The sequence below is a fragment of the Pteronotus mesoamericanus genome, unplaced genomic scaffold (genome assembly GCF_021234165.1).
Source record: "Pteronotus mesoamericanus isolate MK-2021 breed Mesoamerican mustached bat unplaced genomic scaffold, CSHL_Meso_final contig_101, whole genome shotgun sequence".
Lineage (NCBI taxonomy): Eukaryota > Metazoa > Chordata > Mammalia > Chiroptera > Mormoopidae > Pteronotus > Pteronotus mesoamericanus.
Genome location: NW_026555001.1, coordinates 13,573,310 through 13,599,073, shown reverse-complemented (window position 1 = coordinate 13,599,073; position 25,764 = coordinate 13,573,310). Strand labels below are relative to the sequence as shown.

At 46.7% G+C, this 25,764-nt stretch overlaps 1 protein-coding gene across 1 annotated transcript in view; it reads right to left on the bottom strand.

Annotated features, from left to right (window-relative positions):
* Window positions 1-25,764, bottom strand: part of ALK (ALK receptor tyrosine kinase) — a 632,462-nt gene that overhangs the window by 268,570 nt on the left and 338,128 nt on the right. The window contains exon 4 of the mRNA XM_054565684.1: window positions 22,868-23,069. Coding sequence (XP_054421659.1) covers window positions 22,868-23,069 — 202 coding nt within the window. The remainder of the gene's footprint in view (window positions 1-22,867; window positions 23,070-25,764) is intronic.

The window sequence follows — 25,764 nt, the reverse complement described above, 5'->3', positions numbered from 1 at the left end:
GGATAAACAACATGCGGTATATACATTCAATGGATTATTATTCAGTCTTTAAAAGGAAGGAAATTCTGACACAGGCTACAGCATGAATGAATGTCGAGGACATTATGCAAAGTGAAATAAACCAGTTACGAAAGAACAAATGCTGTGTGATTACACTTTCATGAGGTACGTGAAATAGTCAAATTCAGAGACAGAAAGTAGCGTGGAGATTACCCGGGAGCAGGGGAAGGGAAATGGGGAGCTGCAGTTTGACGGCTAGAGTTTCAATCTGGAAAGACAACAAAGCTCAGAGATGGGAAGCAGTGATGGTAGCCCAACAATGTAAATATGCTCAAAACAACTGAACTTACACTTAAAAATGTTTAAGACGGCAAATTTTATGTGTGTTTTACAATTACTAACATTTTTAAAGACTAAAAATTATTTTTTTAAAGAGACCAAATGGCTCGCAGAAGCAAATCAGAGGAGCAGGACCCTCTTCTCGCTGACATGCCTGTGGCCTCGGTGTCCCACACAGCACCTGCGCGTGGGAGGGTTTCACTTAAGAGAGGATTGTCACCAATCATAATATGTTTTATCAGACATTTAAAAATTAGCGTATGTGACTTACATATGTCTTTCAGGAAGGTACTTAGCCTGAGTCCTGAGTAGGTCTGGCCCTCAAAACTGAAGGTCTGATCTAGAACTAGGTGAGCACACTGAAGAACTGCCACCTTCCAGGGCCTTGCTGGCTTTCTAGAGAATTGAGAATCATTTCCACTACCACACATCAGATGAGCCACGAGAGAGCAGGAGGTGCTCTGGGACTCTCTCTAGTTGGCCTCACCTCTAGCCTCAACTGATATCTCTGTGTGGACATTCCGATGCATTTCCTTTGAACCCTTGCAGCCCCATGCCTGGAGCAGCATCGGCCTTGCCAGTGAGCTTGTTACTAATGCAGATTTTCAGCTCCATCCCTGACCTACTGAAATGGTATCTGCATTTTTAACTAGATCCCTAGGGAATCCATGTGTGCAACAAACCTTGAGAAGCTCTGCTTCAGGCCACCTCATTCTGGTTTCCCAAGCTTGCTTAGTCATGGGGGTCATCTGGGGCACATTACTGAAGAAGATCCCCAGGCTCCTCCCCTTGTGGTTTTGATTTACTAGGTATTTTTATTTTAATGGAAAGAAAAAAAAAAGGTTCCTAATGGGCTATGAGTGCCACGTGCAGAGACCCCTATGTTTGAACCATCAAGGAAGAGAAGTACTCAAACCACGTGTTTCTGGGACACAGACAATCCCACAGTGCCAATGGTCATGTGCAGAAGGCTTCCTTGCAGTGAAAGCTTCTAGAAGAAAAGAGTATTGATTTTTGTGAACGTTTATAGCACTTTGCAACAAATTTCGAGTATTCACCATTTAAATAATTCTGACTTTGACCTTTACCAGCATTACTGATTTCAGCTTCATCTCTCTCTGAAGCATCTTCAAAACATCCCTGGTTTTCTTCTACACACACACACACACACACACACACACACACACACAAAGCAGCTTACTTTTAAAAAGTGTAGCCAAGATAGAAAGGCTTAAAGAGAGTAGGGATTCCTTCAACCATGGAGAAGGCTGTTTTAAGAGTAAATCAGATCAGCAAAAGTTTTCACTTGTACAATCCCTTTGTACTCACTTGTACAATCCCTTTCAGCCCCTCCTACTCTCCCGCTTTCCACCGAATATAAACTCTGAAATCTGAAGGAAAAGAGCCTTTCTATCTTCTAGGCAAGTATCTCAGTCTGGGTCTTCATGAATCCTTGGAAACCTTCATTCATGAATGAATTCTTATCCCCGTCCCCAAATGATGCATCAAAGAACAGTGACTCACCCTAAATTGGGCAAAAATCAAGAACACATAATTAGAATCTAGTTCCAATGTATTTCTACTACAATGCCTTTTACAACTAGAAGAACTTTTTTAGGTAAGCAATTATAATGCAGAGTTTCGGGGACATTAGAGAGCCAAAGAGAAGGTAGGGTTGGAGAAAGACATTTAAAAAGGGAGGGAGGGAGGCAGGGCGGTAGGAAGAGAAGGAGAGAGAGAACTGGAGAGGGGGCTTTATTTGCAAGGCAATTGAAAGGTAGTTTTTCTGTTCAGCAGTTATGATCCATTGGTATTTCAAGTTTGGGACTTACCCGCTTTACAATCAGAAGAAAGGCCAATTAGTGGCAGCAGTCACCACTCCCTGCTCCAGGATTCTCTATGGGGTCATGAGTGGAAATGGAAGTTCCCACATTGGTCTGGGCCAAAGTGGCCAGTGGAAGGGGCCACAGTCCCCTGACAGTGCCGGGGCTTCGACTGAAGGGGAGGGGAAGTCCCAGTGGAGGTGAAAAGACAGCGGGGACGAGCAGGGAAGGAAGCTGACCTATCTATTCTCCGCCCCGCTCCCCTCCCTGCAACCCTGCTCCAACACAGTGACAAAAAGCCCAGGACCCCTTTAATTAATTCCTTACTCTGCCCCAGGAGGATTAAATGTACCTAGCAATTGACATTCTTAAAGCCCCTTAAGAGTCCTTGGTGGCAGGTGGTTGCTATTTTAAAGCATAAAAATCTTAGCTGGGGGAATCAATCAATGAATAAATCAATATTTGTTTAGCATCTGCAGTGTGCGTAGCACCATAGCAGTTGCCGCAAAGGTGTGGAAAATAAGTATAAAACATGCCCCAATTGGAAGGAGGGCATGACTACTGTGCCTATGAACAGGCTTTAGAACTCTGAAAGAAATGAAACTCAGAACTCAGAAAGATCTAAGTTCAAATCCCTGTTCTACTACTTGGGGAAATTGCTTAATTTCCCCGAGTCTTTGTTGTTTTCTACCCTGTAAACTGAAGCTAATAATACTTACTTCATAGGATGTTACAAGTACTCAATATGTACAATATTTTTATAGAAAAATTCCATAGTAGCGAGAGAACAGTCTCAGGGAAAACCAGAAACACCTACACAAAGCAATTTATAAACAAAGATAACACTGGACATTGATAAACTAAGGAAACAATGATTGACTATAGCAACCTACAGGTATTGTCTGATCAGATGAGGCACTGGAGTGTCATTTTGTAGTCTAGACAGTTTTACAGAGTTGAAAAAAAAACAGAATGGGTTGAAGTCTGGGAACCCTTTGTGAGGGAGACAATACATGAATCAGGGCTGTATCTGAGCCAGGCATGTCAGGCTGAGGTACAAATGGGACTTGAATAAGTGGCCTTGATCTCTCTGTCCTTCCGGCCGCCACCTCTGACCGCCCTTCGCACTTAAGACCTGTCTACAGATGAGAAGCTTCACTACTTTTACTCTTTTGTCTTCCCACTCTGTTCCCTCTCTAGGTATTTTTTTAAATGAAGTTAATTGAGGTATAATGCATGTGCAATAAATGGCATCCATTTAAAGGGTACAACATGATGTCTTTTAATAGTTGTTATACCATGAAACCATAACCACATTCAAACTGCAGATTCCTGCTCTCTCCCCACCACGCCCAGAAGCTCCCTCCCCGCTTTGCAGTCGGTCCTGCCCCGCTCCCCAGGCCATCCACTGCCCTGCTTTCTACTGTCACTGCAGATCAGTAGATTAGTTTGCATTTTCTGGAACTGTATGTGAATGGAAGCACACACTACATGGTCTTTGTTCCTGGCTCCTCAATAATTTCTCCTGTTCTGCGTCTTGGTTTTTCATAATTTTAAATGGAATCCTTTGAGAGCAGACTTCTCATTTTGACTATTTCTAATTGATCGATATTTTGTTTTATTGTTTACGCTTTTTGTGTGCTAAGAAATCTTTGCTTACCTAAGTTTGCAGATATCTTATACAGTAAGTCCTCACCTAACATCATCACTAGGTTTCTTGAAAACTGTGACTAAGTGAACCCCTCTATAATGAAACCAATTTTACCATAGACTAATTGATATAAATAAGAGTTCCATTCCTGTGGCACATTTCTGGTCACAAAAACATCACCAAACTTCTACATAAAGACTCAAAATACCTCTAATATTAAACGCTAGAATAATGTGAGCTACACATACACTCGAGAAGGATTAATAAAAACAAGTAAGCTAGTTCTTTTCCAGCCTGCTTATCCTAGCTCACGGGGGTGGGTGGCAGGAGCCTCTCCCAGCAGTTCCGTTCCATCAGAGGGCCGGTCACACACACTCATGCAGACAGGGACAGCTTAGACATACCAGTTCCCCTTACGCGCACATTTCTGGGATGTGGAGGAAGCCAGAGTCCCCGAAGAAAGCCAGCGCAGACATGGGGCAAACCGTGCAAACCCCACGCAGACAGCGCCGCCCCCGGCAGTCGGCTTTTTCTGTTATCAGTTATAAAGAAACAATGTTGTTTGAGGACCCGCTGTAGTTTAGATTTTACATTTAGGTCTATGACTCATTAACAGTTAATTTCCTAGGCAATTTAATACAGTCCCACTGGCTCCAAGGTCATGCCAACATACCAACAAGTCCTACAGTTTTTCCTCCAACCCAAATCTTTTCTCTGAGCTCCAGAACCCCGTGTTCACCTGCATATCCACTTCTAAAAATTCAGCATCTTCACACGGAACTTTCTACTTTCCCCTACACACCTGTGCCTCCTTCATTTTTGCCTGTTTTAGTGAATGACTCTTCACGCTATCGGTCAAGGCAAAAACACCTTCCTGTCTCTGCCATCTATATCCAATCCATCACTAAACCTGCCTATTGTATCTTGTACAAGCCTGTTCATTCTCCCTGTACTTCACTCTCCAGTCAGGACTAGCCACCTGCCCCTGGGTCTCCAGCAAAGGTCTGGGGTCTCCATACCCACTGCTGCCCTACCTCCAATTCCCTCTCAGACCTGTCCTTAGAATTCTACACCAGCTCTTCCTTTGCTCCTGAGGGAAGAGCTGTGATCCTACATGTGCCTGGTCTCTCCCGCACCTGTCTTCCGCTCCATTTTTCCCTCTAACACGCCTCTTTACTTGCAGGCCCAGATGTATCAGTTTTCCGTGATATCCTCAAAAATGTCTCACTTCTTTCCCTTCAGGGCCTTCATAAGCTATTCCCACTCCCGGAAAGAATCTTGCCGATTTGTCATACTGCTACTCTCTCTGCAGACTTTGGTTCCAATGCCCCTGTTTTGGGAAGGCTTCTCGGACCCCCACGCCCCTGCCTGGGTCAGGTCCCCCTCTTACAAGAGTGCAGAGAAGCCTGTACTCCTCCATTGAGTATCGCTGTGGTAACGTCACGATTATACACATAGTCAGTAGTGTATGTTCATTCTCCCTCTAGAATGTAAGCTTTGTGAGGACAGCAATTGCTTCTGCTTGTTTCCAGCTCTATTTCCGCCATCCGGAGCATTTCCCTGGATGTAATAGAGGAGTATTTACTGAGATAAGTATTTACTAAATGAATGGATGAAGGCAAAGAAAAGGGCAACCCTGGATGGACAGAGGAAAGGGGACAGGCCAAGGGCCAGGACCTCACCAAGACAGCGAGGTCAGAATGGAATCATGTGGTTGTGGGAAACAGGACTGTTGATTTGCTTTCCGAATCAGGAATTAAGAAATGATTTCCTTTCCCCCATCATATAAGCAGACAACTAATTATAGCAAGACTGGTGGGAATTATGTTGCTCTCATCAAAATCAACCTGTAACCAGCTTTAGAAACATATGGTAAAGTCGTTTCAGCACAAAAGATGCAGATGTAACTGAATTCTCTGATCACAGCAGCTTCCTGTTTAAGAGCAATTAAGTTCAGGCATCAAAAGGCAAAAGCAAAAGGGGAAAGTTCAATTAGAGGCGGATATTCTTATTAGCCAATTGGAAAAGAGAGAGGTTTTTTTCCCTTTTCCTCTAGAGCTTTGGAAATCCTATTCACACTCCTGGGAAAGACCTATTCAAGCCTGACCAAGCAAGGCTGCAGAGAGGAGGTCCCAGTGATGGGGGCGGGGGTGCGGTTTCCCATCCAGCAGCAGAATGTATGCAGACTTTGGTATTTCCATCTTGCCTCAGTTTATCCAATAATACATTATGCATTCATCCCTCCTCTTAGTGGTTTGTTATTTAATTTCGCCTATGAATAGAAGGGAAGGACTAAGTGCACTGCTAGGAGACTGGGCGGGAGGCAGATCCGATCTCCTTCCCCTCCCCCTTGCCACTCCTGTCCTCAGGACACAGGGCCACGCAGGACGCTTCTCTCCAGCTTGCAATGAATCAGCCTGCAAGGGTTCTGCTCTCGATTTTCCCCAGCCAGCACCATGCATAGCATCCTCCTCCCAGGGCCTAATGGCAGCTGAATTAAGGGGCCCACTCTCTACTCTGCAGGGAGTGGTGTGTCCCTGGGTAGGCAGTGAAGGCAGTGAAGCTGCTGTTTCACATGGAACATGTAGAAGAAGCAGACAGTCTTTTCTCACTGGTATGTGCCTCTGTCCACCTCACATGTCACCTGTCGGGGCCACTGATGAACTCCCCTGCGGGGGTGGGAATGGGGGAAGCCACCTCTTCACATCTCATGTCATACTGTATGGTGGTCATGGGCTCTGGAGACAGACCCTTGGGTTCAAATCTCAGCTCTGACCATTAATAGCTTATAGGACTGTGGGCAAGTTCAGTGTCTCCATCCACAAAATGGGGATAATAATGATATGGTACCTCAGAGAACAATGCCCGCCATATAGCAAGTGCTATACAAGTCATAGTTGTTATTTTCAGGCATCAAGCTGGTAAGCAGTGGTCTTTGTGCACTGATTTCTATCTCTAGTCAAGGATCCAGCTGCTTTATTCCTACCTAGCACAAAGGTGTAAGATACCTTTCCTCATCATCTGCTTCACCTTGCAGAGCAGCGTGACGATATTTTTTCAGTTCTAATTGCTCAGTCCACAAACATCTATTGAATACCTATTCCATGTCAGGCATCTGTTTTGGACTTTGGGGACACCAAAAGGAAAGCACAGTGTATACCTGCATGAGGCCTGGACTCCACTGGGAGAAATTGGCAGAAATGTCTACAGTTGCTGAGGTTCCGTGGGACTGGAGCTGTTAGTTACCAAGGACCTTAGAGGGTAAGACAAAAGGGATGCCCAGGGATAGAGGTGTCTGGGAAGATCTCCCTGAGAAGGTGCCATCCTCACAATCCTCATGGTTGTGCATCTCAGGGCTTCAGGATCCTAATTATGGCATTATACAATTGGTGTTTTATTTCTGTTATGTATATGATGCACCATTATATCTCTGAACTTAAAATAGACCAAACAGAATCACCCATCCTTTACGGAGGCACTGTGCTAAGCGCTTTCACACGCATATCATTTAGCCAATTCTCTATGAAGACGTCCAGGTTTCTTCGGAAACCTGGATGCCAGGTAGAATAAATTTTTGATGGATGGAGTCCATTACCAGTTTAGGACATGAGCCCAGGTGACTGAAAAAGCATAAATCAGGCAATTGTCCTGGTGTTGCCACTCTCTCCAATTTTTAAACCTTTTATTACTAATGGAGATATTACCCAGCTCTCTTGATGATTAAAGAATTAGCTCATCGAAGCACCACATGATCATCTGAATTGCAGCTCTTCTATGTCACCGGTCTCCAGGATATTGTTTAATTTTTACACTGGAGAATGTTGGCCGCTATCTTTTGTTTCTTTGTGTGTGCTTTATTTTACTGTCAAAGACTTCTGGCTACCTGGTTTGTACTTAAACCTAGATGTCATGTGTGTGCCTGACATATGATGAGAGAGAAAGAGAATCTCTTCTCCCCTTTGTCTCCTGCTCCCAGCTGTGTTCCACTCTGAGATCACCAAGTCAAGCTCAGTTTGTCAATCAAGTTCCCAAATCTGAGCTCTTAAAAGATCTCACTGAGTTCAGGCCCTCCCTCGGGGGATGGAGAGTAAAACGGGGCTGGGGATGGGTCACAGGATTCCCCAGCTCCCTGCTGTGGAGTCTGACTGTAGGGAATGAGTCAGAATAGTCATGAGGCTGTCTCCCTGGCACTTACCGCAGACCCGTTTTAAATAACATAGCTAAATGTTAATGCACACTTACACAACAGTGCAGCTCATGCTCTTCCCAAATTGATTCATTTTGCAGTGGGCCTGATGCAATTTACTCAGTATAAAAATGTCTCTGGCAATTAGGGGAACAAAGGGGCAAAGCTGGAAGACCACAAGGATGACAAACAAAGCAAAATGACGTGAAAGCTGGGGACAGAATTAAATTTCTTTTGAATCAGACATTTTTGGGAATGTTAATAGCAACCAAGAAAGGCCTTCTGTGCTTGCAAAAGCAACTTGCGGATGCTCCATCAGAAATAAAAGATGCAAATAGTGTAAGAAATGGCTTCGATGAAATGTTACTACAGCCTCCCAATTTCTAACGTTGTCAGTTTCAGGGTGTCCAGGGTTCAGACAAGTGCAGGATGCAGCTTGCGGAAGAGTGATCCACACTTCAGCTACAGCAGCAGGTGGAGGTTTCCAATCACCGAAGAACAGGCCACTGACTGTTTCACTGGTAAAATCACATTGGAGTTATGTAGCTCTGGGAAATATACTATAGAAGAAACTGAAATTGTTTAGCCTAGGGGGAAAAAAAGTTAAAAACAGGTAGAAAAACTATCCTCCAAGGGGAGAAAAACTGCCTTGTTAGGATCAAGTATGCTTGTTCTATATGATTCCAGAGGAGAAATGGAAGATCAACTGGATAATGGTGAAATAAGAGGAGGAACTAACATACATTTTCTGCCCAAGTTATTCTAAGTAATACAGTAGCATAGTATTTCCTCATACTATGGTATGTAGTATTAAATGCGATCCTATGCCTCAGCGCTAAGTACTGGTAAACTCTCAGTACACATCAGCTATGTAATGTGAAAAGCAGTGGTCCTCACAAAGCTCCTACAAAGTAGATATTACTATTCTCATTTTACGGATGAGACACGAGGGGCTTGATTCGAAGTCAAATAACTTTTTAGAGACATTCAATAACTTTCCCAAGGTTACAAAGCCAGGAGGTCATTCGCGAGTTCTCTCAAGCTGCACCTCAAGCTGCCCCACGGTGGGATGGTCTGCTTTGCAAGAAGGGGAGCACCCTACTGGTTGAGCCAGGTGAGCTGAAGTCAGATGAGTTTTGGAAGAGGCTCCTGCATTGGTTTTGGGGGGAGTGGGTGAGGGAGTTGAACTCAATTACTTTTAAGACTCTTTTCTGCTCAGTGATTCTATGATTAAAATATTTTTTCAAGTTCTATGAGCTAGACCATGCCTTTAACCCATCCTAGTATAAACAGTCCTGTGGGAATGTGAAATTGGAGAGGCAGCCACAGAAGAAGGCCAAGGGCTCAAGGACCATGAACGTACAGTAAACTACAGGAGGTTTTATTTTCCTCTGAACTCTGGCTTTGCCAACCCCCAAATTTCCTGGTTCGGTGCCATACACAGAGGACCTACTGCCACCAGTTCACCAAACCCCAGAGGCCAGCCTTAAGTTAGACAAGGTGGTAGAAGGTTAATCAAGAAGGTTGATAGACAGTGAAGACTTTTAGAAACGGAAACCATCTGGGTCTGTTGAGAGGATGACCATTCAATGGGCACCAAGAGGGTCCCTACAGAAAGTGACCTGGGAGGGACACTCCGGAGAGAGCATTCACTCCGAGGCCTGCAGCTAAACACCCAGTGGGATAATGACGAGAATTTCATGCAGTTAGAAGGAATTTTAGTCCTGGGAGAGAGCAAAACAAACTACAGGAGGGACTATTTAAGGAACAGTTGGAGAGAATGCAATTGAAATTCATTCTAGCTCCTCTGAAAAGATAAAAAACTCAACAGGAGTCAGTGTGCTTAAGTGGGGATGTAAGAGGAGGAAACTAGGCAGAGGGGGAAACAGAGGAAAAACACCAAGCAGAAGTCTCTTGTGGAAGATGAGGAAACATACAGGCGACATATATAACAAATTGCCTGGAAAATCGGAGGGGTTAAAACGATCACAGGGAGGGCAACCAGAAAGCCTGGGAACCGTCTTATTTTAAATTCTATTTCGAGGCTCACGTAGGTCAGCATTTGCTTTGCTGTGTGAATGATTAGGGCTACACATGGAGGTGGCGCAGACTGAGGATAGTCATCATGTCTGGGGTTGGGGAGAAGGAAATGAGTTGTTATGGAGGATGGAGACAAAATGTTGGCCAAGAGCTTTCGAGATGCATTTTGTTTCTTAAAACCATATCTCAAGTTCTCAGAGTCCCTGGTCCAATTAAATTGGGGGTTTGTTCACTGAATAACCATTTCTTAAACACTTGCTGTCCCTGTGCTAGGCATTGGAGATACAATGACAAATACTGCTCATCCTTATTCTTAGGGAGCCTGGTTGCCAAGAAAGACATGTAAAGGAACAAATGTGGTGCCGCTCTAATGAGCTGCTCTAACAGACATGTGGAAGAGGCAGCAACAGAAGTTGGTGCAAAGGATGGAGTAGGCAGCCCTGCCTGGAGTGGGGCGGGGGCCTCTACAAAGGCTTGGGAGCTAAGGGATTGTTTCTTGAAGGAGGAGAAGAATTGTACTTGGTGGTCAGGGAGGTGGGAGAAGGCAAGAGGGCTTGAAACAACTTGTTTCACTTGGGGCAACTGTGAGTACTTTGATATAAATGAAGTATGGGTCCAAAGGAATGGGTAAGCCAGGCTCGAGAGGGGTGGGGTCAGGTCAGGGTCATGTGCCCTGCTAATGAGGAGCTCAGACTTGCTCCTCAGTTTCACAGGGTTTTCACCAAAGGGCTCGGAGCAGATTAATAGCCTACAATGTTCACTTGCCAGTTCTCTCATCAAGCTCTTGATTCATTCCATTCTGGGACTTCCTAATGCCCAGGAAGAGAAGTTATCATTCTCAAAGACTTCAAGGAACATTTCACAGAATTAACAACACAAAAAAACCTCATGCTGCTGCAGCTGAACTGCAAGTCTGAGTCAGGAAGTGAAGCCAAGGAGGGCAGCACAGCACCAGCTCTGTCTCCACGTTCCCACTGTTCACCAGCCACTTGACAGAAGTTGTCCTGGGGGCAGGGGGGAAGGCTCCAGACCCTCAGGTAACCTGGTGCTCCTGTGTGAATGGTGTCAAGACGTACCCAGCCTACTAGCAATGTTAGTTCTGGTGCCTGGGCTCAGTCTGCTCTCAGTTAATAAGCGGTGGGTGGCCTCCCCTGCATACCCTCCCCTTTCTGGCCGCCCTAAGACTTACCCTCCAGCCGAGGGAAAGCGATCAGTAACTTGAAAGTAGGAGTGGGAACCCTCCTTCTAGGAGCTTAGTGATGTAAGATCCTCCCAGGAATAAACACTGCACCAAATCTGTGTGTAGATTTTGTAAAGCCTTCTAAATGTGAAATCCCGGGGTTGATAGAGCTCTTAACTAAAGCTCTGAACCATAAGAAAATGCATTTCTGTAATAAAAAGCAAGAAATTTAGCTGCTATGCGAGTGTGGTATATAAACCAAACAAAGGGGGAGGGAGAAAACCTCGGAGCAGGCCAGGAAATGAGAAGCAGGGAGGTGTACCTGGAGGCCCGGAGTGAATGCCAGGCTGAGCGGAGCTGCGAAGCAGGGCCGAGGCTCTTCACTCAATGCCATCGGCACTGGTTGCCTGGACTTTTTCCACCTCAAATAAAAGGGCCAATGATTCCAACACCTGACTGCTTCCTCAGTATGGGCAGAGACCTGTATCCGCAGGTGAGGGGACGGGACTGGCACAGAGCTTTGGGGGCCAGGGAAGCCGAGCCCGCACACTCTGACTGGACCTTTTATAACACCCTGCAGAGCCAGGCATAACGCTCTCCTGGCCTGCTCTCAGTGCTGCCTGCTCACCAAAGTGCCGCTTCCGTGGGCCAAGGCCTTAGAATTTTGCCCTTTATTTAGGGTGGAAAAGGTCACATGTATCTCATAGAAAATATGCAGCTGGGTATTTATTAAGAATAAACAATGGTTAATAATTCTACATAAATAATAATATATTCTTAATTTTTGGTTGGTGATAGGAAGGCCCACAGAGTAGTGGTTAGGACTGGACTGTGCAGCTAGACGGCCTGGGTTCAAGTTCAGCCTGTTCCCTACTGGCTGTTTGGCTCTGGACAAGCTGTTTGACCTCACTGAGCCTCATCTTTCTCTCTGTAAAATGCAGGTTTTAAAGGTGCCCCCCTCACTGAGTGGTGGTAAGCCTTGTGTGTAAGCATAGTGTTAAGTGAGATGACACAGAGAAGGCACTTAGAACAATTCCTGGCACCGCAGAGTGAGCACTAAGTAACTATGCCTCTTTTTCCTTGCTATGATCTAAAAGTGTCTCCCAAATTCCTATGTTGAGACCTAACCCTCCAGGTGATGACTGAGGAGGCAGAGCCTTTAAAAATTGATTAGATCCTGAGGGTGAAGCCCTCAGGAGAGGGATTAGTGCTTTATTTTTTTTAAAGGTTTTATTTATTTTTAGAGGGAGGGGAAGGGAGGAAGAGAAACATCATTGTGTGGTTGTCTCTCGTGCACCCCCTACTGGGGACCTGGCCCACAACCCAGGCCTGTGCCCTGACTGGGAATCAAACTGGCCACCGTTCAGTTCACAGAGCGGCACTCAATCCACTGAGCCACACCAGCCAGGGCAGATTAGTGCTCTTATAAAAGATGCTCCAAAGAGCTTCCTGGTCCCTTCCTTCACGCAAGGACACAGCAGGGAGGTACTGACAGGGAACCAGGAAGAGAGCCCTTACCAGAACACAACCAGCCTCCAAAACTGTGAGGATAAATGCCTTCTGTTTATGAGCCACCCAGCCAGTAGTGTTTGTTGTAGCTGCCCAGACAGACACTTCTCCTTCTCCTCATTGTTGCTATTATGATTATTATTCAAATGAAGGAGAGTCAGGAAAGGAAGGACCGGCATTACTCGGGAGGCCAGGGTGCAGGGTTCCCCCCAGCCAGCAGCCTCCCTCTCCCTCTCCCCTATGTGTGGGCGCTTAGGTGCCAGCAGTGAAGGGGTCCCCAGTGACTAGTGGGAGACACAGGTTGGGCTGGGTCATCACAGGGCTCACAGGAGCAATGCCATTCGAGAAACCCTAAAGGAGCTGGTCAGAGAAGGAGACCGTGAACTGGGTGTGGAAAAACGATTGAGAGACTTTGGTGGGAAAGGTGATGAAGGGCAACCCACTGAGAATAACAGACTTCAGCAACTCTGCCTGTAAAATGGGAGGAGAGGAGGGACCCCAGGAAAGTCCTGGAGTCTAGTCAATTGTATCCAAAAAGCGGAAATAGCTTGTATGAAATCCGCGTGTGCTGGGGTGGAAAATAGTTGCACACATGGATTGTCTATAGAAACTTGGAATCCTTTGCTAGGAGGAAGATACAACCAGAGAGAAGAATGTGAGAAAAGTGCCTGAACCCACAGTGAAATCTTTTGAGCACTTGTAGCAAGGTATTTGCTACAAAAAGAGGTATGGAAGGGATGTGGGGGGTTCAGGGAGGACACTTTTCTGTTTGGAGACTGCCTTGGTGGGGAGGGGGCAGGGAAGCGGCTTTGTTGCCACACAAACTAGTGGCACATACACACAAAAATATGAGCACTCTGAGCAACTGGAAAGGGGCAGGGAAGCTGAGTGACACACCCAAAGGATGGTGCAGACACAGCATACCGTATTCTGCCGTGTATAATGCGCACCCACCCTTTAGCTCCACCCATGCATAATGCGCATCCTTATTTTTCCCTAAAAAATTTGGGCAAAAAATGTGCATTATACACGGCAAGACATGGTACTACCTATGTTCTCAAGCTGCCAAGCACTGGCACACATGCCTTCTCCGTGTGGGGTGCCTTCCTACCCTCATGCACCTAGCCACTCCCCTTTTCCCTTCAGAGCCAGCTCAAGTTGTCGTCCCTGTGCCAGCTCGCCTGCCAGCCCCCCCGCGCATTCAGGCATGCCCTTTCTGTGCCCTTTTGGCACCTGTGCATGCATCCATTACAACCCTGTCTCCACAGCATCGAAACTGCCCCTTGTCATCCAATGCCAAACCTCATTGTGAACCCCTGATGCAGGATGAGTCATGAACAGCTGCTTCAGATTCGTAAACAGTTGTTGGCAAAATGCATGCTGAAATGACGGAGTGAATCCTCTGACATCAGTGGTCTCTTGCCTCAACTCCTCCACCTATTTGCAACATCTCCCTCCACACTGGGGAATGGTTAGGCTCAATAAACACTGCTGAGATGAGAAGTGATTGTCTCTATGCATTTTGACCTCTCTTTGTATACAACCTATATTTATCATTATGGGACTTGTCAAGATGTCATTCTGACAAGCCAAGGAGTTACAGGTATTCACGATTCTCTCATCTTCCTAGTGCTCAATCCATCAAATACTCAGGGCAGAGTGGGAAAACGAAAGCAACTGGCTCAAAAGAGCCCCACTACAATAGCCCTGGGCTGTCAGATCTCGAAGGTCAAAGCTGGCAGAAGCCAGTGGTCTTTTCAATTATTTTTCTTGACGCCCATCAATGAAAGCAATTGTGAGTAAAAGTTGTACCTGCCAGGAAAGGAACTGTCCTTTGTACTCAGTGGCACCCTTCACAGTTGAGGTGCCCTCTGACAGCTGCTTCCTGAGCCCCGGGGAGGATTATACATCTATCCCTGCACCTGGGCAAAGGGCGGGTGGAAATGCTTTTCATCTTGTTGTGAGTTGAAGACTCTTCTGTGATCTTGGACTGGAATTTAATTTTTAGACCCAGAGCTTAGGTTGGAGAAGAACTTTGTAGAAGCGCCATAAATTGATATGGGGTTTATTCACCCAACACAGAGCACCTACTATGTGCTATGCCAGGCACTGTAAAGAATAAGAAGACACATAAACCTAGACCGTTATTTTCCAGACTGGTGGCTCATAATGAGATAACCAAAAATCAAATGAGTCTTCTTGAAAAGAGCTTTTCCTGACTGATGAGAATAGGTATCATTTTTCTCAAAGCCAGGCGTGATACCAGGGTTCAACTGCAAGGCCTACTTGGGGAAAGGGCATGAGAAAAGGTAAAAAAAAAGACCCCAAAAATCTGTGTTCCCCATGACTATAAGCTAATGACTGAACATGTTTGAGATTCAGTTTACTCATCTGTAAAATGAGCGTAATACTACATACGACAGATAACAGAGAAGATGAAATGATAGATGTCGTTGCAGCTGGTGACCTGAAGTGCACTATATGACAGTGCATGTTCCTCATGAATAGCCATCATGAATAGTAACATAGCATCTGCCTCCTGAGACCAGAGGTTCTTCTGTCACCCTGGACCTAGATGCAGGTCAACACGTGACATTCTGAAGAACAAAGACGGGCGGTGGAGGCGGGGATGGACAAATCGATGGGTGGATGGGTGGAGGTTCCCTCTGCTCTAAAAGATCTGTGTCTCTCTAGTCTACTTGGTGTTCTTCTCAGGCCCCTCTGGCCTTGAAAGCCACAGTCTTTTTGAAGAGAAAACTAACAGGCGTGTCCTCAGTAGACCTATGGGTAGAAAGGCCAGTCCTATACATGGCCTTAGACATACCCACCCTGTCTCAGCTTGGGGGCTGCGCAGGCAGGTCAGGCATGGGTTGGAAAGCCTTGTCACAGCTGCCCACCTACGTGAGGGAGAAAAATGACTCTCCACCCTGCAATCAGGACCATCTTCAAGCTTTCTTTTTGACTTTACTCCTTATTATTTAGTAAATGGATATAAAAAAGATGCCAGCTTATGCTATCGACCAGTTCAAGCTGAGATGTTAGCAGGGTTCTTAATTTTCAATGCATACCAGGATCCCTGTGGCACCTTCTAAAACACATACCCTCATGCTCCTTCGCAAGACTAATAAAATCAGAATCACTTGGAATGAGACTCAGCCATATGAATTTTATATAAATGCATGGTTCTGCTTTGTACCCCCAAAGCTTTAGACCTACCCTATGGATGGCTTCACATCCAGGTGCTCTAGAGAGGACTAGCATTTTAGTAGTTGTTTCAATATTACTACTCACAGGGGTAAGCAATGTGGTAAATCCAGGCATAGTCAGTGGGGCTAGGCCTTCAGAGCCCACCTTAGAGCACACAGGGGATTACTTCCAGAAGGAGGAGTATAACATTGCTAACCTTGGCTCTCCTCACTCCTGCTCCCCTACCACCCAGAGCAGCCTGGAGGAGGCCAGCCCTGGACCCCTTACACTGGCAGCCAGGCAGGGAGATGGTGGGAAGAACAGATTAACACCCTTTCTGTGTATTGTCTAATCTAATCCTCATAGCAATCCTGTGAGGTGGGCCCATTATTACCATCTTCCCGGTAGGGAAACTGAGACTCACAGAGATCCAAAGACTTGCCCAAGCTCACACTGTGTGGGAGCGACCTACCATCACACCAAGGACCCAAGTCTTGTGACCACACTATGCTCAAGGAACTCCCAGCTGCTCAACCGTTCCCATGCCTGGGAAATATGCCCTTGACAAGCCTGGGTGTGAGTTTTAAGGCTTTTAAAAATTATCTTTAAAGCCTTTGAATGGCTTTCTCTTTTTAGTGTAAATCACCCAAACATTAAAGCCCTTATTGTATATTTATCAGTATGTTATTGAGACCAAGGGGAAAAGGGAAGAAGCTGACACCATGAATGACTTTGAAAGTGAGAAAATGTTCGGCCTGAAATTAAATCATTGCAATGCTGCCACTTGAGGGCATCAATTTCAGTAAATGATCACCTTTTTTCTTTCCGATCTGTTTATCATGTAGGAAGGATGCCAGGAGAACTTGGGCTGGGCAATGTTGAAGGCCATAGGCTTTTGGTTTCCCCTCACTGGCCAGATTTGCCACATTGCTCTGGGCCAACTTGAGTTGACCCCACGTAGCTTGACAAAGGCAGTCAGGCATCTTTTCAGAAGCAGATGCCTTGTGGCATCTTTCCATGTGGCCCTCTCCTGAGCCTCTTCCTCGCTCAGCCTGCTGAGACCAGATGGTCTATCTACAGGACAGTTCTGGGTTCTGTACATTAGTGGCAGAAAGTGTCTGGGGGTCAGTGATGGGTAACTTTCCTGTTGACCAGAATAGGGGTGGGCAAACAGCAGGACCTGTGCAGGCGAAGCCATGTCCTTCTACCCCAGCCCTGAGCGGCAACCTGAGGTGAGGTTGCTGATACTGCAGGATAAAGGAAGGGAGCAGAGTGCAGCTGGGAGCTCCATTCTAGAAGGTAAGAAGGTGAGGCTGGGAAGGGCTGAGGTTGCTCCATAACGACACTACAAGTGAGCAGTAGAACCCAGACTGCAACTGCACCTCCTGACACCCTCTGGGTTAAACCATTTTGGGTTTAATTACTTTGGCAGGTCTCCCATTAAGGTTGTTACTGGTTTTACAGTTGGGATCTTTGGTCAGAAGTGACTGGTTGACATAAACGTGGCAGCCATGTAAGCACCCAATACAAACACTGGTCTTTCTTCACCTGGGGAGGCTGCCTGCAGATTTTAACCTCAGGGCAGTATGTTCCAGGACTTCTCAACACAGCTGTTCAGCTGGGAGACAGAGCACAGGTGGGCCGGGCTCTAAAGGGTCAACATGGGTGTGATCCCTGACTGTGCCAAGAGTGGGCACTCAGACCTCCACGCATCAACCCCACCTCTAGGCTTGGTTCCCACCCCAGCCCCTCACCTTCCCTATCAGGAATCAATGGGGAAAATGGAACTCAAGTCTCCTCTGAGTACAGGGCCTAAGATCCTGCAGAAAGGTCAAGCTTTGTGCTGAGAATACTCTCATTTCTCTGCTGCCCTTTGGCATGAGCCTTGTTTGTGCTATGAAATGGTCCTGACAGCTTATCTTGGTTCAAGCCTGAGTATCACCAAATCCTTTAGGTTTAAAACATCTTTTCAAATATAGTAATTCAAATGATTGGCAACTTCTATCCCCTCAGGGCCCAATTCTTCCTTCTACACACTGTGGAGTTCTGGTCACACATAATAAAGTCCCCAGATACCCCAGGCTGCAGGAGAAAGCCGAGTGCTCAGAGAAGAAGCACTTGTGATGGATGTTCTTGAAGGAGCCCTGGAGAGTCGCTCCTACAGCCAGAAACACCACCAGCCCTTGAGCTTGTGTTTCTGAGTCCAGGAAGACAATGACTTCACACTGCCAAATGCTGCTGGATTGCTTTCTCTAAAACAGCTTTCCACAGAAAAGGCAAGGAGGTGCAGGGGGCAGAAGTTGGGGCCGGGCTTCCTGTGCTGACCTGCTGGCCAGTGATCTTAGCTTAGCCTTCTAATATCTCTGGGACTGAATGCAAAAACGTCTGCACAAGCATGTGCCGTTGCTATTTTGCCTGTGTGCTCCTTATTGGTCTGGACGCTCCTTGAAAGCCGTGTTTGTGTTGTGTCTTCAACTGTGAATTCCCAGCACCTGTTATGTGGTAGGTGCACAAAATCCATGGTTGTTAAATAAATGTATGAACTGGAAAGGATCTAGCATGTATTAAATATCTACTACAGTCAGGCAAATTTGTGAGCCGTTTTCCTATGCCATTTCACAACTCACCATGTCAAATAGGTATTATCATATTCATTTAACTCATGGGGACTTTGTGGCTTCTAATGTCTAGTTAAGGTGTTCTATCCTATGCCTGCTGGATTCTGTGGCCACTGGGGCAGGGCTATTTGACATCCCATTTTTCTGCTTCCTTGCTTCTGTGCCATCCTGCCTGGCCGGATGAGCAGATGAATAGGACGGGCACTCGCCATTGTCACCTGGGCCCTGGCAGACCCTGGCCAAAGCCAGGCCATTTTGGCCAATGTGTGCTCACTCTCTGTAACTCATTAGACCTCGTGCATTCTGCTGCTTTCCAGGACAAGGAAGGGGGCAGCTGCTGGGATTCTCCAATGGCCTTCCTATCTCCCGCGCCTCCAAGCAGGCTGCTGCTCCCCGTGATGTTGCCTGCTCATGACTCATGGATTGTGGGGCCTTGGTGGCCTCTCTGACTTGCCGTTCCTCAGCCCACTCTTCTGCGTCAGGCTCTCCCCAGCCGACTTTGCTATGACAACTTCCTGCCTCATTACTGTAAATGCTGAATGTCATTTTCCAAATAGTGGTCCCCAAACCACCATGTTCTGTTCTGAGAAGAAACCAGCCTCATTTGTAATCATCACTGTCCTCACCACCAGCATTTCACTGCCTCCCCCTTGCCACACTGAAGACTGTGCTATTGGGGTCATCTCTGGCAGTAAATGGGGTGAGCTTCTAGAGAGGCAAACTGCCCAGGATCTTAAAGCCAAAGGATTCCTGAGACTCACACTAACCCATAACCTGAAAGCAGATGAGTCTCAATCACTTGTGCCAATATTCTGCACAGATCAGAGCCGATTAAGGCCTTAATGGCTTCTTACCTTTACATCCAGCTCAGAGGGTGCAAAACCCTTCACATCATAGATTGCGCTGACCCCACGGCATCACGTGAACAGACCAGCAGCATCATGCCCACTGCATAGATGGGAAACTGAGGCTTTGGAGGGGATGGGATTTGCCTATAATCATAGAGCTCTTTCATGGAACATCCTTTGGTGGACCATCAAATGCTGACCTTTTGTATCTCTTGTGCCTCTACAATCCTAATAAATAGAAAATAGCCAATAAATGACTACTCACTGAACTGATAATTAAATAGTGAACCATGATTTAAATGCAGGGCTTTGATTCACAGCATAACAATTTTTTTATGCTGCACTAATGTAGACTAATTGAGCTTTTCCAGGAATGGGTCTGGAAAAATAGTCTGAAGTCAGACTAGTTAGGTTCAGATCCCCTCCACCCTGTCTACCCACTGAATTTCATTATCTATAAAATGAAAGATAATAATAGCACCTGCTTCACTGTGTTGTTGAGTGTTAGTTAGAAAATGCATGTAGAGTGCATAGCAGTGACTACCTAGCAGTTAGATCGAGGAAATGTTTAATAAGTGTTAGCAATAGTTATTGTTATTCAAGGTTAGGGACTGGGCATTACATATCTTTGTAACCCAGGACTTAATACAGTGGTTGGTACATGCACATGAGTGTAGGGCTCAAGATACTTGCCTATCAACCCTGACACTCATCATGTGACATGGAGCAAGTCCCTTCCTTCTCCTGGGCCTCAGTTCCCATACCTGTGAATTGATGAGGCTGAACCAGGTAAACCCCATGGTTGTTCCCAGCTCTAAAATGCCCTGTTTGTTTCTGTGGTTCTCAATGGGGATGACTTTTGTACCCCAAGGGACATCTGGCAATGTCTAGAGACATTTTTTTGGTCACAGCCAGTACTGGCTTTTCGTGGGAAGAGGTCTGGGAAGCTGGGGACCATGCACAGGACAATGTCTACAAAACCAATTATCTGGCCCTAGGTGTCAATAATGCCAACACTGAGCAATCTGGATCCAGCTCTGCACAAACACCCAGAGCTCTTTGAATTGCTAGGCAAGTGCCTGTGTCCTGCAGTCTGCTGAAGCGCCCAGCACAGCAGAACTCCTCCATTCAGCAGCGCAGTCTATGGATTGCCCCTTCAGCAGCCACCTTCCAGCCTCACCACGCTGATCTTGTTGGAGGTAGGGAGGCTGGCCCAGTCATCTTTAATTTGAATTTAGAATTATGTCTGCTCATACAAAACTCCCAGATGGCTCTGGCAGGGCTGGGGGAAAACATCTCAACACACGGTGCACAGGGCCTAGCCTAAGGCAAAGGCCCTGCCAGCGTAGGGGCAGCCCCAGGCAAAGCCATCGAGTTCGTGGCCTTGCCCTCGCACCCCTGCTCCCGTTCTCCCGCTGCAACTCCCACCTTCCGGGGGCAGACCAGTTCTGATGATGGGAGGGTCACCCTGGAAGAACATGTGTTGGCCAGCGGGCCTCAAGACAGGTGGCTGTGGCAGCCTCAGAGGAACTTCACAGCCTGCCCACACCACACGGTCCTGGTCTCCTTGTTCTCACCGCATGTGGAGGGGACACTGCCATCGCATGCCCCCTGGGCTCATCTGTTTTGAGGCTCCTTTCCCGATGCCTCCCTTCCTCTGAGTGCCTACTGAGAGGCTATGGATTTCCTGGAAAGAGCACAGCTGAGGAAAGGGGAGACCTGGGGTCTTTCCCTTTTCCCTTGGCCCATTTTGGGCCATATCATTCACTCCATTCCATTTTCTCCTCAGTTCAGTGGGAACTGACTTGGTCATTAGGAGCATAGGAAGATGAAGCGGGGAAAGGCTCATTGCAAGCCCTCATGTGGCTGTCACGCTGACCGTACCACACAGGGAACCAGGTCCTGCTACTTAGAAAGCACCAAAATCGCCCTGGCACTCTCCCTCCCACACTCACACATTCTCAGCTGATGTTTCAAGGAGGCCCCCAACCTCTGCTTCCCCCTGTGACATCAGTGAGTCCCCCGACTCCCTGTTCCCTCAACAGATTGATGGCCTGAAGTCCCAGGAGCCCTGAGTGGCACTCTCCGGTCTCTGCCAGGCTTGGGAGGGCAGGAGACAGAACAAACAGCCCACAAGGCAAATGCCTAGGGGATGGCACAGCAGCTGAGGCCACCACTGGCCCCACCCATGGAGGAGCAGCCTTACCCCCTGGGCATCTCACAGGAAAGGGAGGCCATGCTGGAGGGAGGCCTGGCCGAGGGGACTGCTCATTCAAAACAGTGGGCAGCCCGACACCTAACGTCCTTGCCTTCTGAAAGAGACAGCAAGAGGCCCTTGGTGGCCGGGGTCTTCGCAGCCAGCCCCAGAAGGCATTCCAGAGGCAGAAAGATGGATATGCATTTATATATGGGGACAGCAATCTTCTTAAGCCAAGATTTCATTCTTGCTAGGATTGTAGTAGCTTGTAGTTTTTTGAAGCACAACTAAATACAGATGGGTCAGCAGGGGAGTGGGGTGGAGACCTTCAAGAGATTACTAGGGAGGCCATATAGCTTTACTGAAAAAGCAGCAGGCAGAATCTCCCGCCCCCAAGCCAGCACACCATGGAGGTGGAGATGAGTAACATCATCGTTCAGATGGGACCCCTCTGCAAGGAGTGGCTAAATCTGAGCTTAGCTAAACACTAGAGGTCTTTCTCCTGAAAACATGCCATAAAGGAGAATCTCTCACCTTTACTGATTACAGAGTAATCAGATCTGGGGCCATTCAAAACTGGGGTCTTACAATGGTATTTGAACTTATGGAATGGGAAAAAAAGGCAGGCGCAGAGATGCCCTGGTTCAAGTTGGCTTTCCAAAGTCACCACTTCTAGAGGCCCAATGGATCACTAAGTAAGCCGGTGAGTATCTTCTGGAAGCATAAAGTAATTCACTGATATGAGTATTGGGTGTGACTTCAACATTGTGTAAGCCTTAGATGTTCTAGAACGAAGGTTGTTCCAGACTCTGTGGAGCTGATACCATTGTGGTCTCCCTGATCAATTCTGCTCTGGGGTCCCACACTGCTGTAGGACCTGCCTGGGTGGCTACAATAGTTTGCTATTTGCCTTCCCGCCAAAATTCTGCTGGTAAAACCCACTTTCCAGCATATTAAATTACTTTCATTTTGGCCTTTTAACACTCCCCTTGGCTGTTTTCTTCTTGGCTCCGTTTGGCTTTTGGGAAATGAATACCCACTCATTAAATATCCACTCTGCCAGCTGGTCCTCTGGCCTCTGGAAGGGCCACCAGCTTGGCTAGCCAGAGGGCCCCAAAGAACAGTGCCCGAGACACTATCCAGGGAAAATTAGCAGTTATGGTTCAATCTGGTCCCTACCCATTAAAGGGTAATTTTGAGTTTTAAGTAGATGTCACAGACTCTGGAAATTTGCAGCCAAAAGCCAAATCGCCTTTGATATGATGAGTTTTGGAATGGGGAAAAACTTACCCATGCTTCCCGGGAGTGGGTACCAGGAGGATCTCTCTTCCAGCCTCGTTGTGGGGCAGCAGCTGGGCGACGTACCGCCCAGAAGGCTGCAGGTGCCTGTGCACAGACACGGCCAGCCTGCAGTGCTCGCTGCTGCTCCTCATCCATGGGCTCAGGATGGTGTGCTTGGAGTTTGCCGAGGTGTTCAGGAGGAGGAATGCACCTGCCAAGAGACAGGGAAAGTGACTCTGCACGTGTGTCCAGACAGGTAGACCAGCAGCAGCTCTGGGGCGGGATTTAGAGACCAGTGGCATCAAAGTCTGCAATGCTGGAGGCCTTCATCATGTTCCTTGCACACACAAGCCCTCTTCCCCCTCTCTTAGGTCATCTTTGCAAGAGAACAGTGAACAGTGGGCTTTATAATTAGGCAGACCAAGGTTCTCACCTTAGCACCCCTACTTATTAGCTCTATGTCCTTGAGTCTCAGGTTCTTCACCTGTAAAATGGGAATGAAAACACCTATTTCAAAGGGTGGTTGCAAGAAGTATGTGAGATAAGCATGAAGAGCACTTCTCTAAGTTTTAGGTAGGGAGAAAGCACCCTAGTACACAACCAATTACTTGATTTCAACTGCCTTCTAAGTTAAAGTAGAGATGACAGCTCACAGAATCTTTGCCAGCCAATAGGCACAATTAACAAAGTCCCATAGGAAACAGGGGAAGACTGGTGTGTATTACTTCATCCCCAAAGAGTGACCAGAGTCAGAAACCCAACCCAGGTGCTAAGATATTCTTAAAGATTTATATCCTGGCCCAGGGGGACAGCCTAATAAAGTCACTCCCTCCATAAACATCCCAAAAGTAAAGCCAGGACATCAGTGCCGTCTTGTAAATACCAATGTAGGGTACCTCACACCTCACAAACCAGGACACTTCGGGCATCTCAGACAACCCTGTAGGTCACAATTTAAATCTGAGCTGACCTGAGTTCTCCAGATCAGTATCATTCAAGTCAATGTGAGACACAGTTTACAACTGTTGGAGAGTTCAGAGCTTCCTGGTAATGGATGGGTTGGCGCTAGGCTCTCAAAGAGTTATGACTGGTTCAAGGTTTTCCTTGAGAGGTGGGTGGCTAGGAAAGGAAGTATTCAGGTCACTTGCCATGTAGCAGTTAGGATCAGGGCTCCTGCTCCTTTGTTTACTAGCTGAGTGATCTTGGGCAAAGCACTGACTTTCTCAGTATTCAATTTTCTGTTTATATAATAGGGTGAGAAGGGTTGGCTGAACTTAGTAATCCCTTAAGATTCATTTCTGCTCTTGAGTCTGTGAGTCATGTGAATTTGCAACTGGTTTCCACAAAGAACGCCTTGCAAAGCCCCCCTAGTGCTGTGCCTGCGGCAGTGTCCCTCCAGGGCAGGCCAACCCTAATTCCAGTAGCACTGGCCAAGTGACCTGCAAGTAACCCATATTCATGGGATTATGGTCAGCATAAAAGCACAGCATTCCTCCTGATGCATTAATTTTACTTGTCACGCTTCTGCGTTGAAGTTTGGGTCCATAAGATGCTGCTTCTCTTGCAGTGGAAGCTATTCCAATGAGATGCCTAATGTGTCCAGTGGGAAACAGCTAATGAGAGCTCAGCCTTTACCACCCCCCTCACCTCTCACGCCTCAAATCAGTCTCATTCTCCAGATAACCCAATTTACCAGTAGGCAAATGAACTAGCAGCCTGCAATAGAGGATGAGGCAGATAATAAATAAAAAGTGGGAGGAGAGTTTCCTATGAGAAGCAAAGCAGTTTCCAAGGAGAAGGTATTGTGTTGAGATTGGATATTTGCACTATTCTGAAAGTAGGTAAATGTGACTTCTGGTTATAATCAGGATAAGGTCAGCGCAAGACTATTTCTGAGCTGGATGGGGAGCATGGGTCAGTACTGGAAAGTGAACCCTCTATAATTGTTAGGAAGTTTTAGCACGGCATATGGGCCTTTGGAAAGTATTCTACAACCCTCAGTAAATAATCTACATTATTACCTTTTTGACACTGGGGGAGACATTCTTGTCATGGGCACAGAGGTAAAAGGATCAGAATCAAAAGCTCCAAATTATAAAGGACTTATCGATCATGTAATACAACGTTCTTGTTTTTCTATGAAAGCAGACTGGAGATCAGAATGGAAAAATGACTTTAGAGTCTTCAATTGAAAGTCCAGACCAGACTCTAGGTGGACTCCCAACCAGTGTCATTTTCTTTGTATCTTTCTCATTGTCCCACTGTATCCTTTATCCTGAAATATGATCAGGGTGCCTTGTGGCCAAGTTGCGTCGCTCAGGAGTTCAGAGGGATGGGAAAGACGAAAAACAGGCATGTGGGTACTGAACCAAACCCATCTTGGCTTTGGTTCACTGGCTTCCTCACTCTCTGCCCTCAAATGTCAGGTATTGCATGCCTGCTCCAAGCAAACATTCAGGCACCGGCTCTGCCCTGGGGACACAGACATGAACCACAGTTCTGACCTTCAAGGCACTTCTGGTCCAGGAGAGATGAGGAGAGGTCTTCAGTAACTACAATCAAAAGTAGAGGCACTAAAGTCATAAGACACATATAGGTAAAGCACTTTATGAGGCTTCAGGAAGGAGACAGTAAGTTAAATTGGGAAGATTCATGAAGAAGTTGACCTTTGAGCTAGGTCTTAATGTGCAAGAAAAACAAAGGTCCTGGCAGAAGCCACTGTGCAGGAATTGAGAGGCGTAAATGTAGAAAGTGTGGCATGGTGTTTGGCTGCAGAGTGGGGTACACGAAGGGAAGCCTGGGAAGGAAGAAAGGTTAGGCTGGTAGGTGTGGGACTAGACCATAAAGCATATTTAATTCTTGACTGAAGATGTTAATCTCTATTTTGTGGACAATAGGAAGCCAGA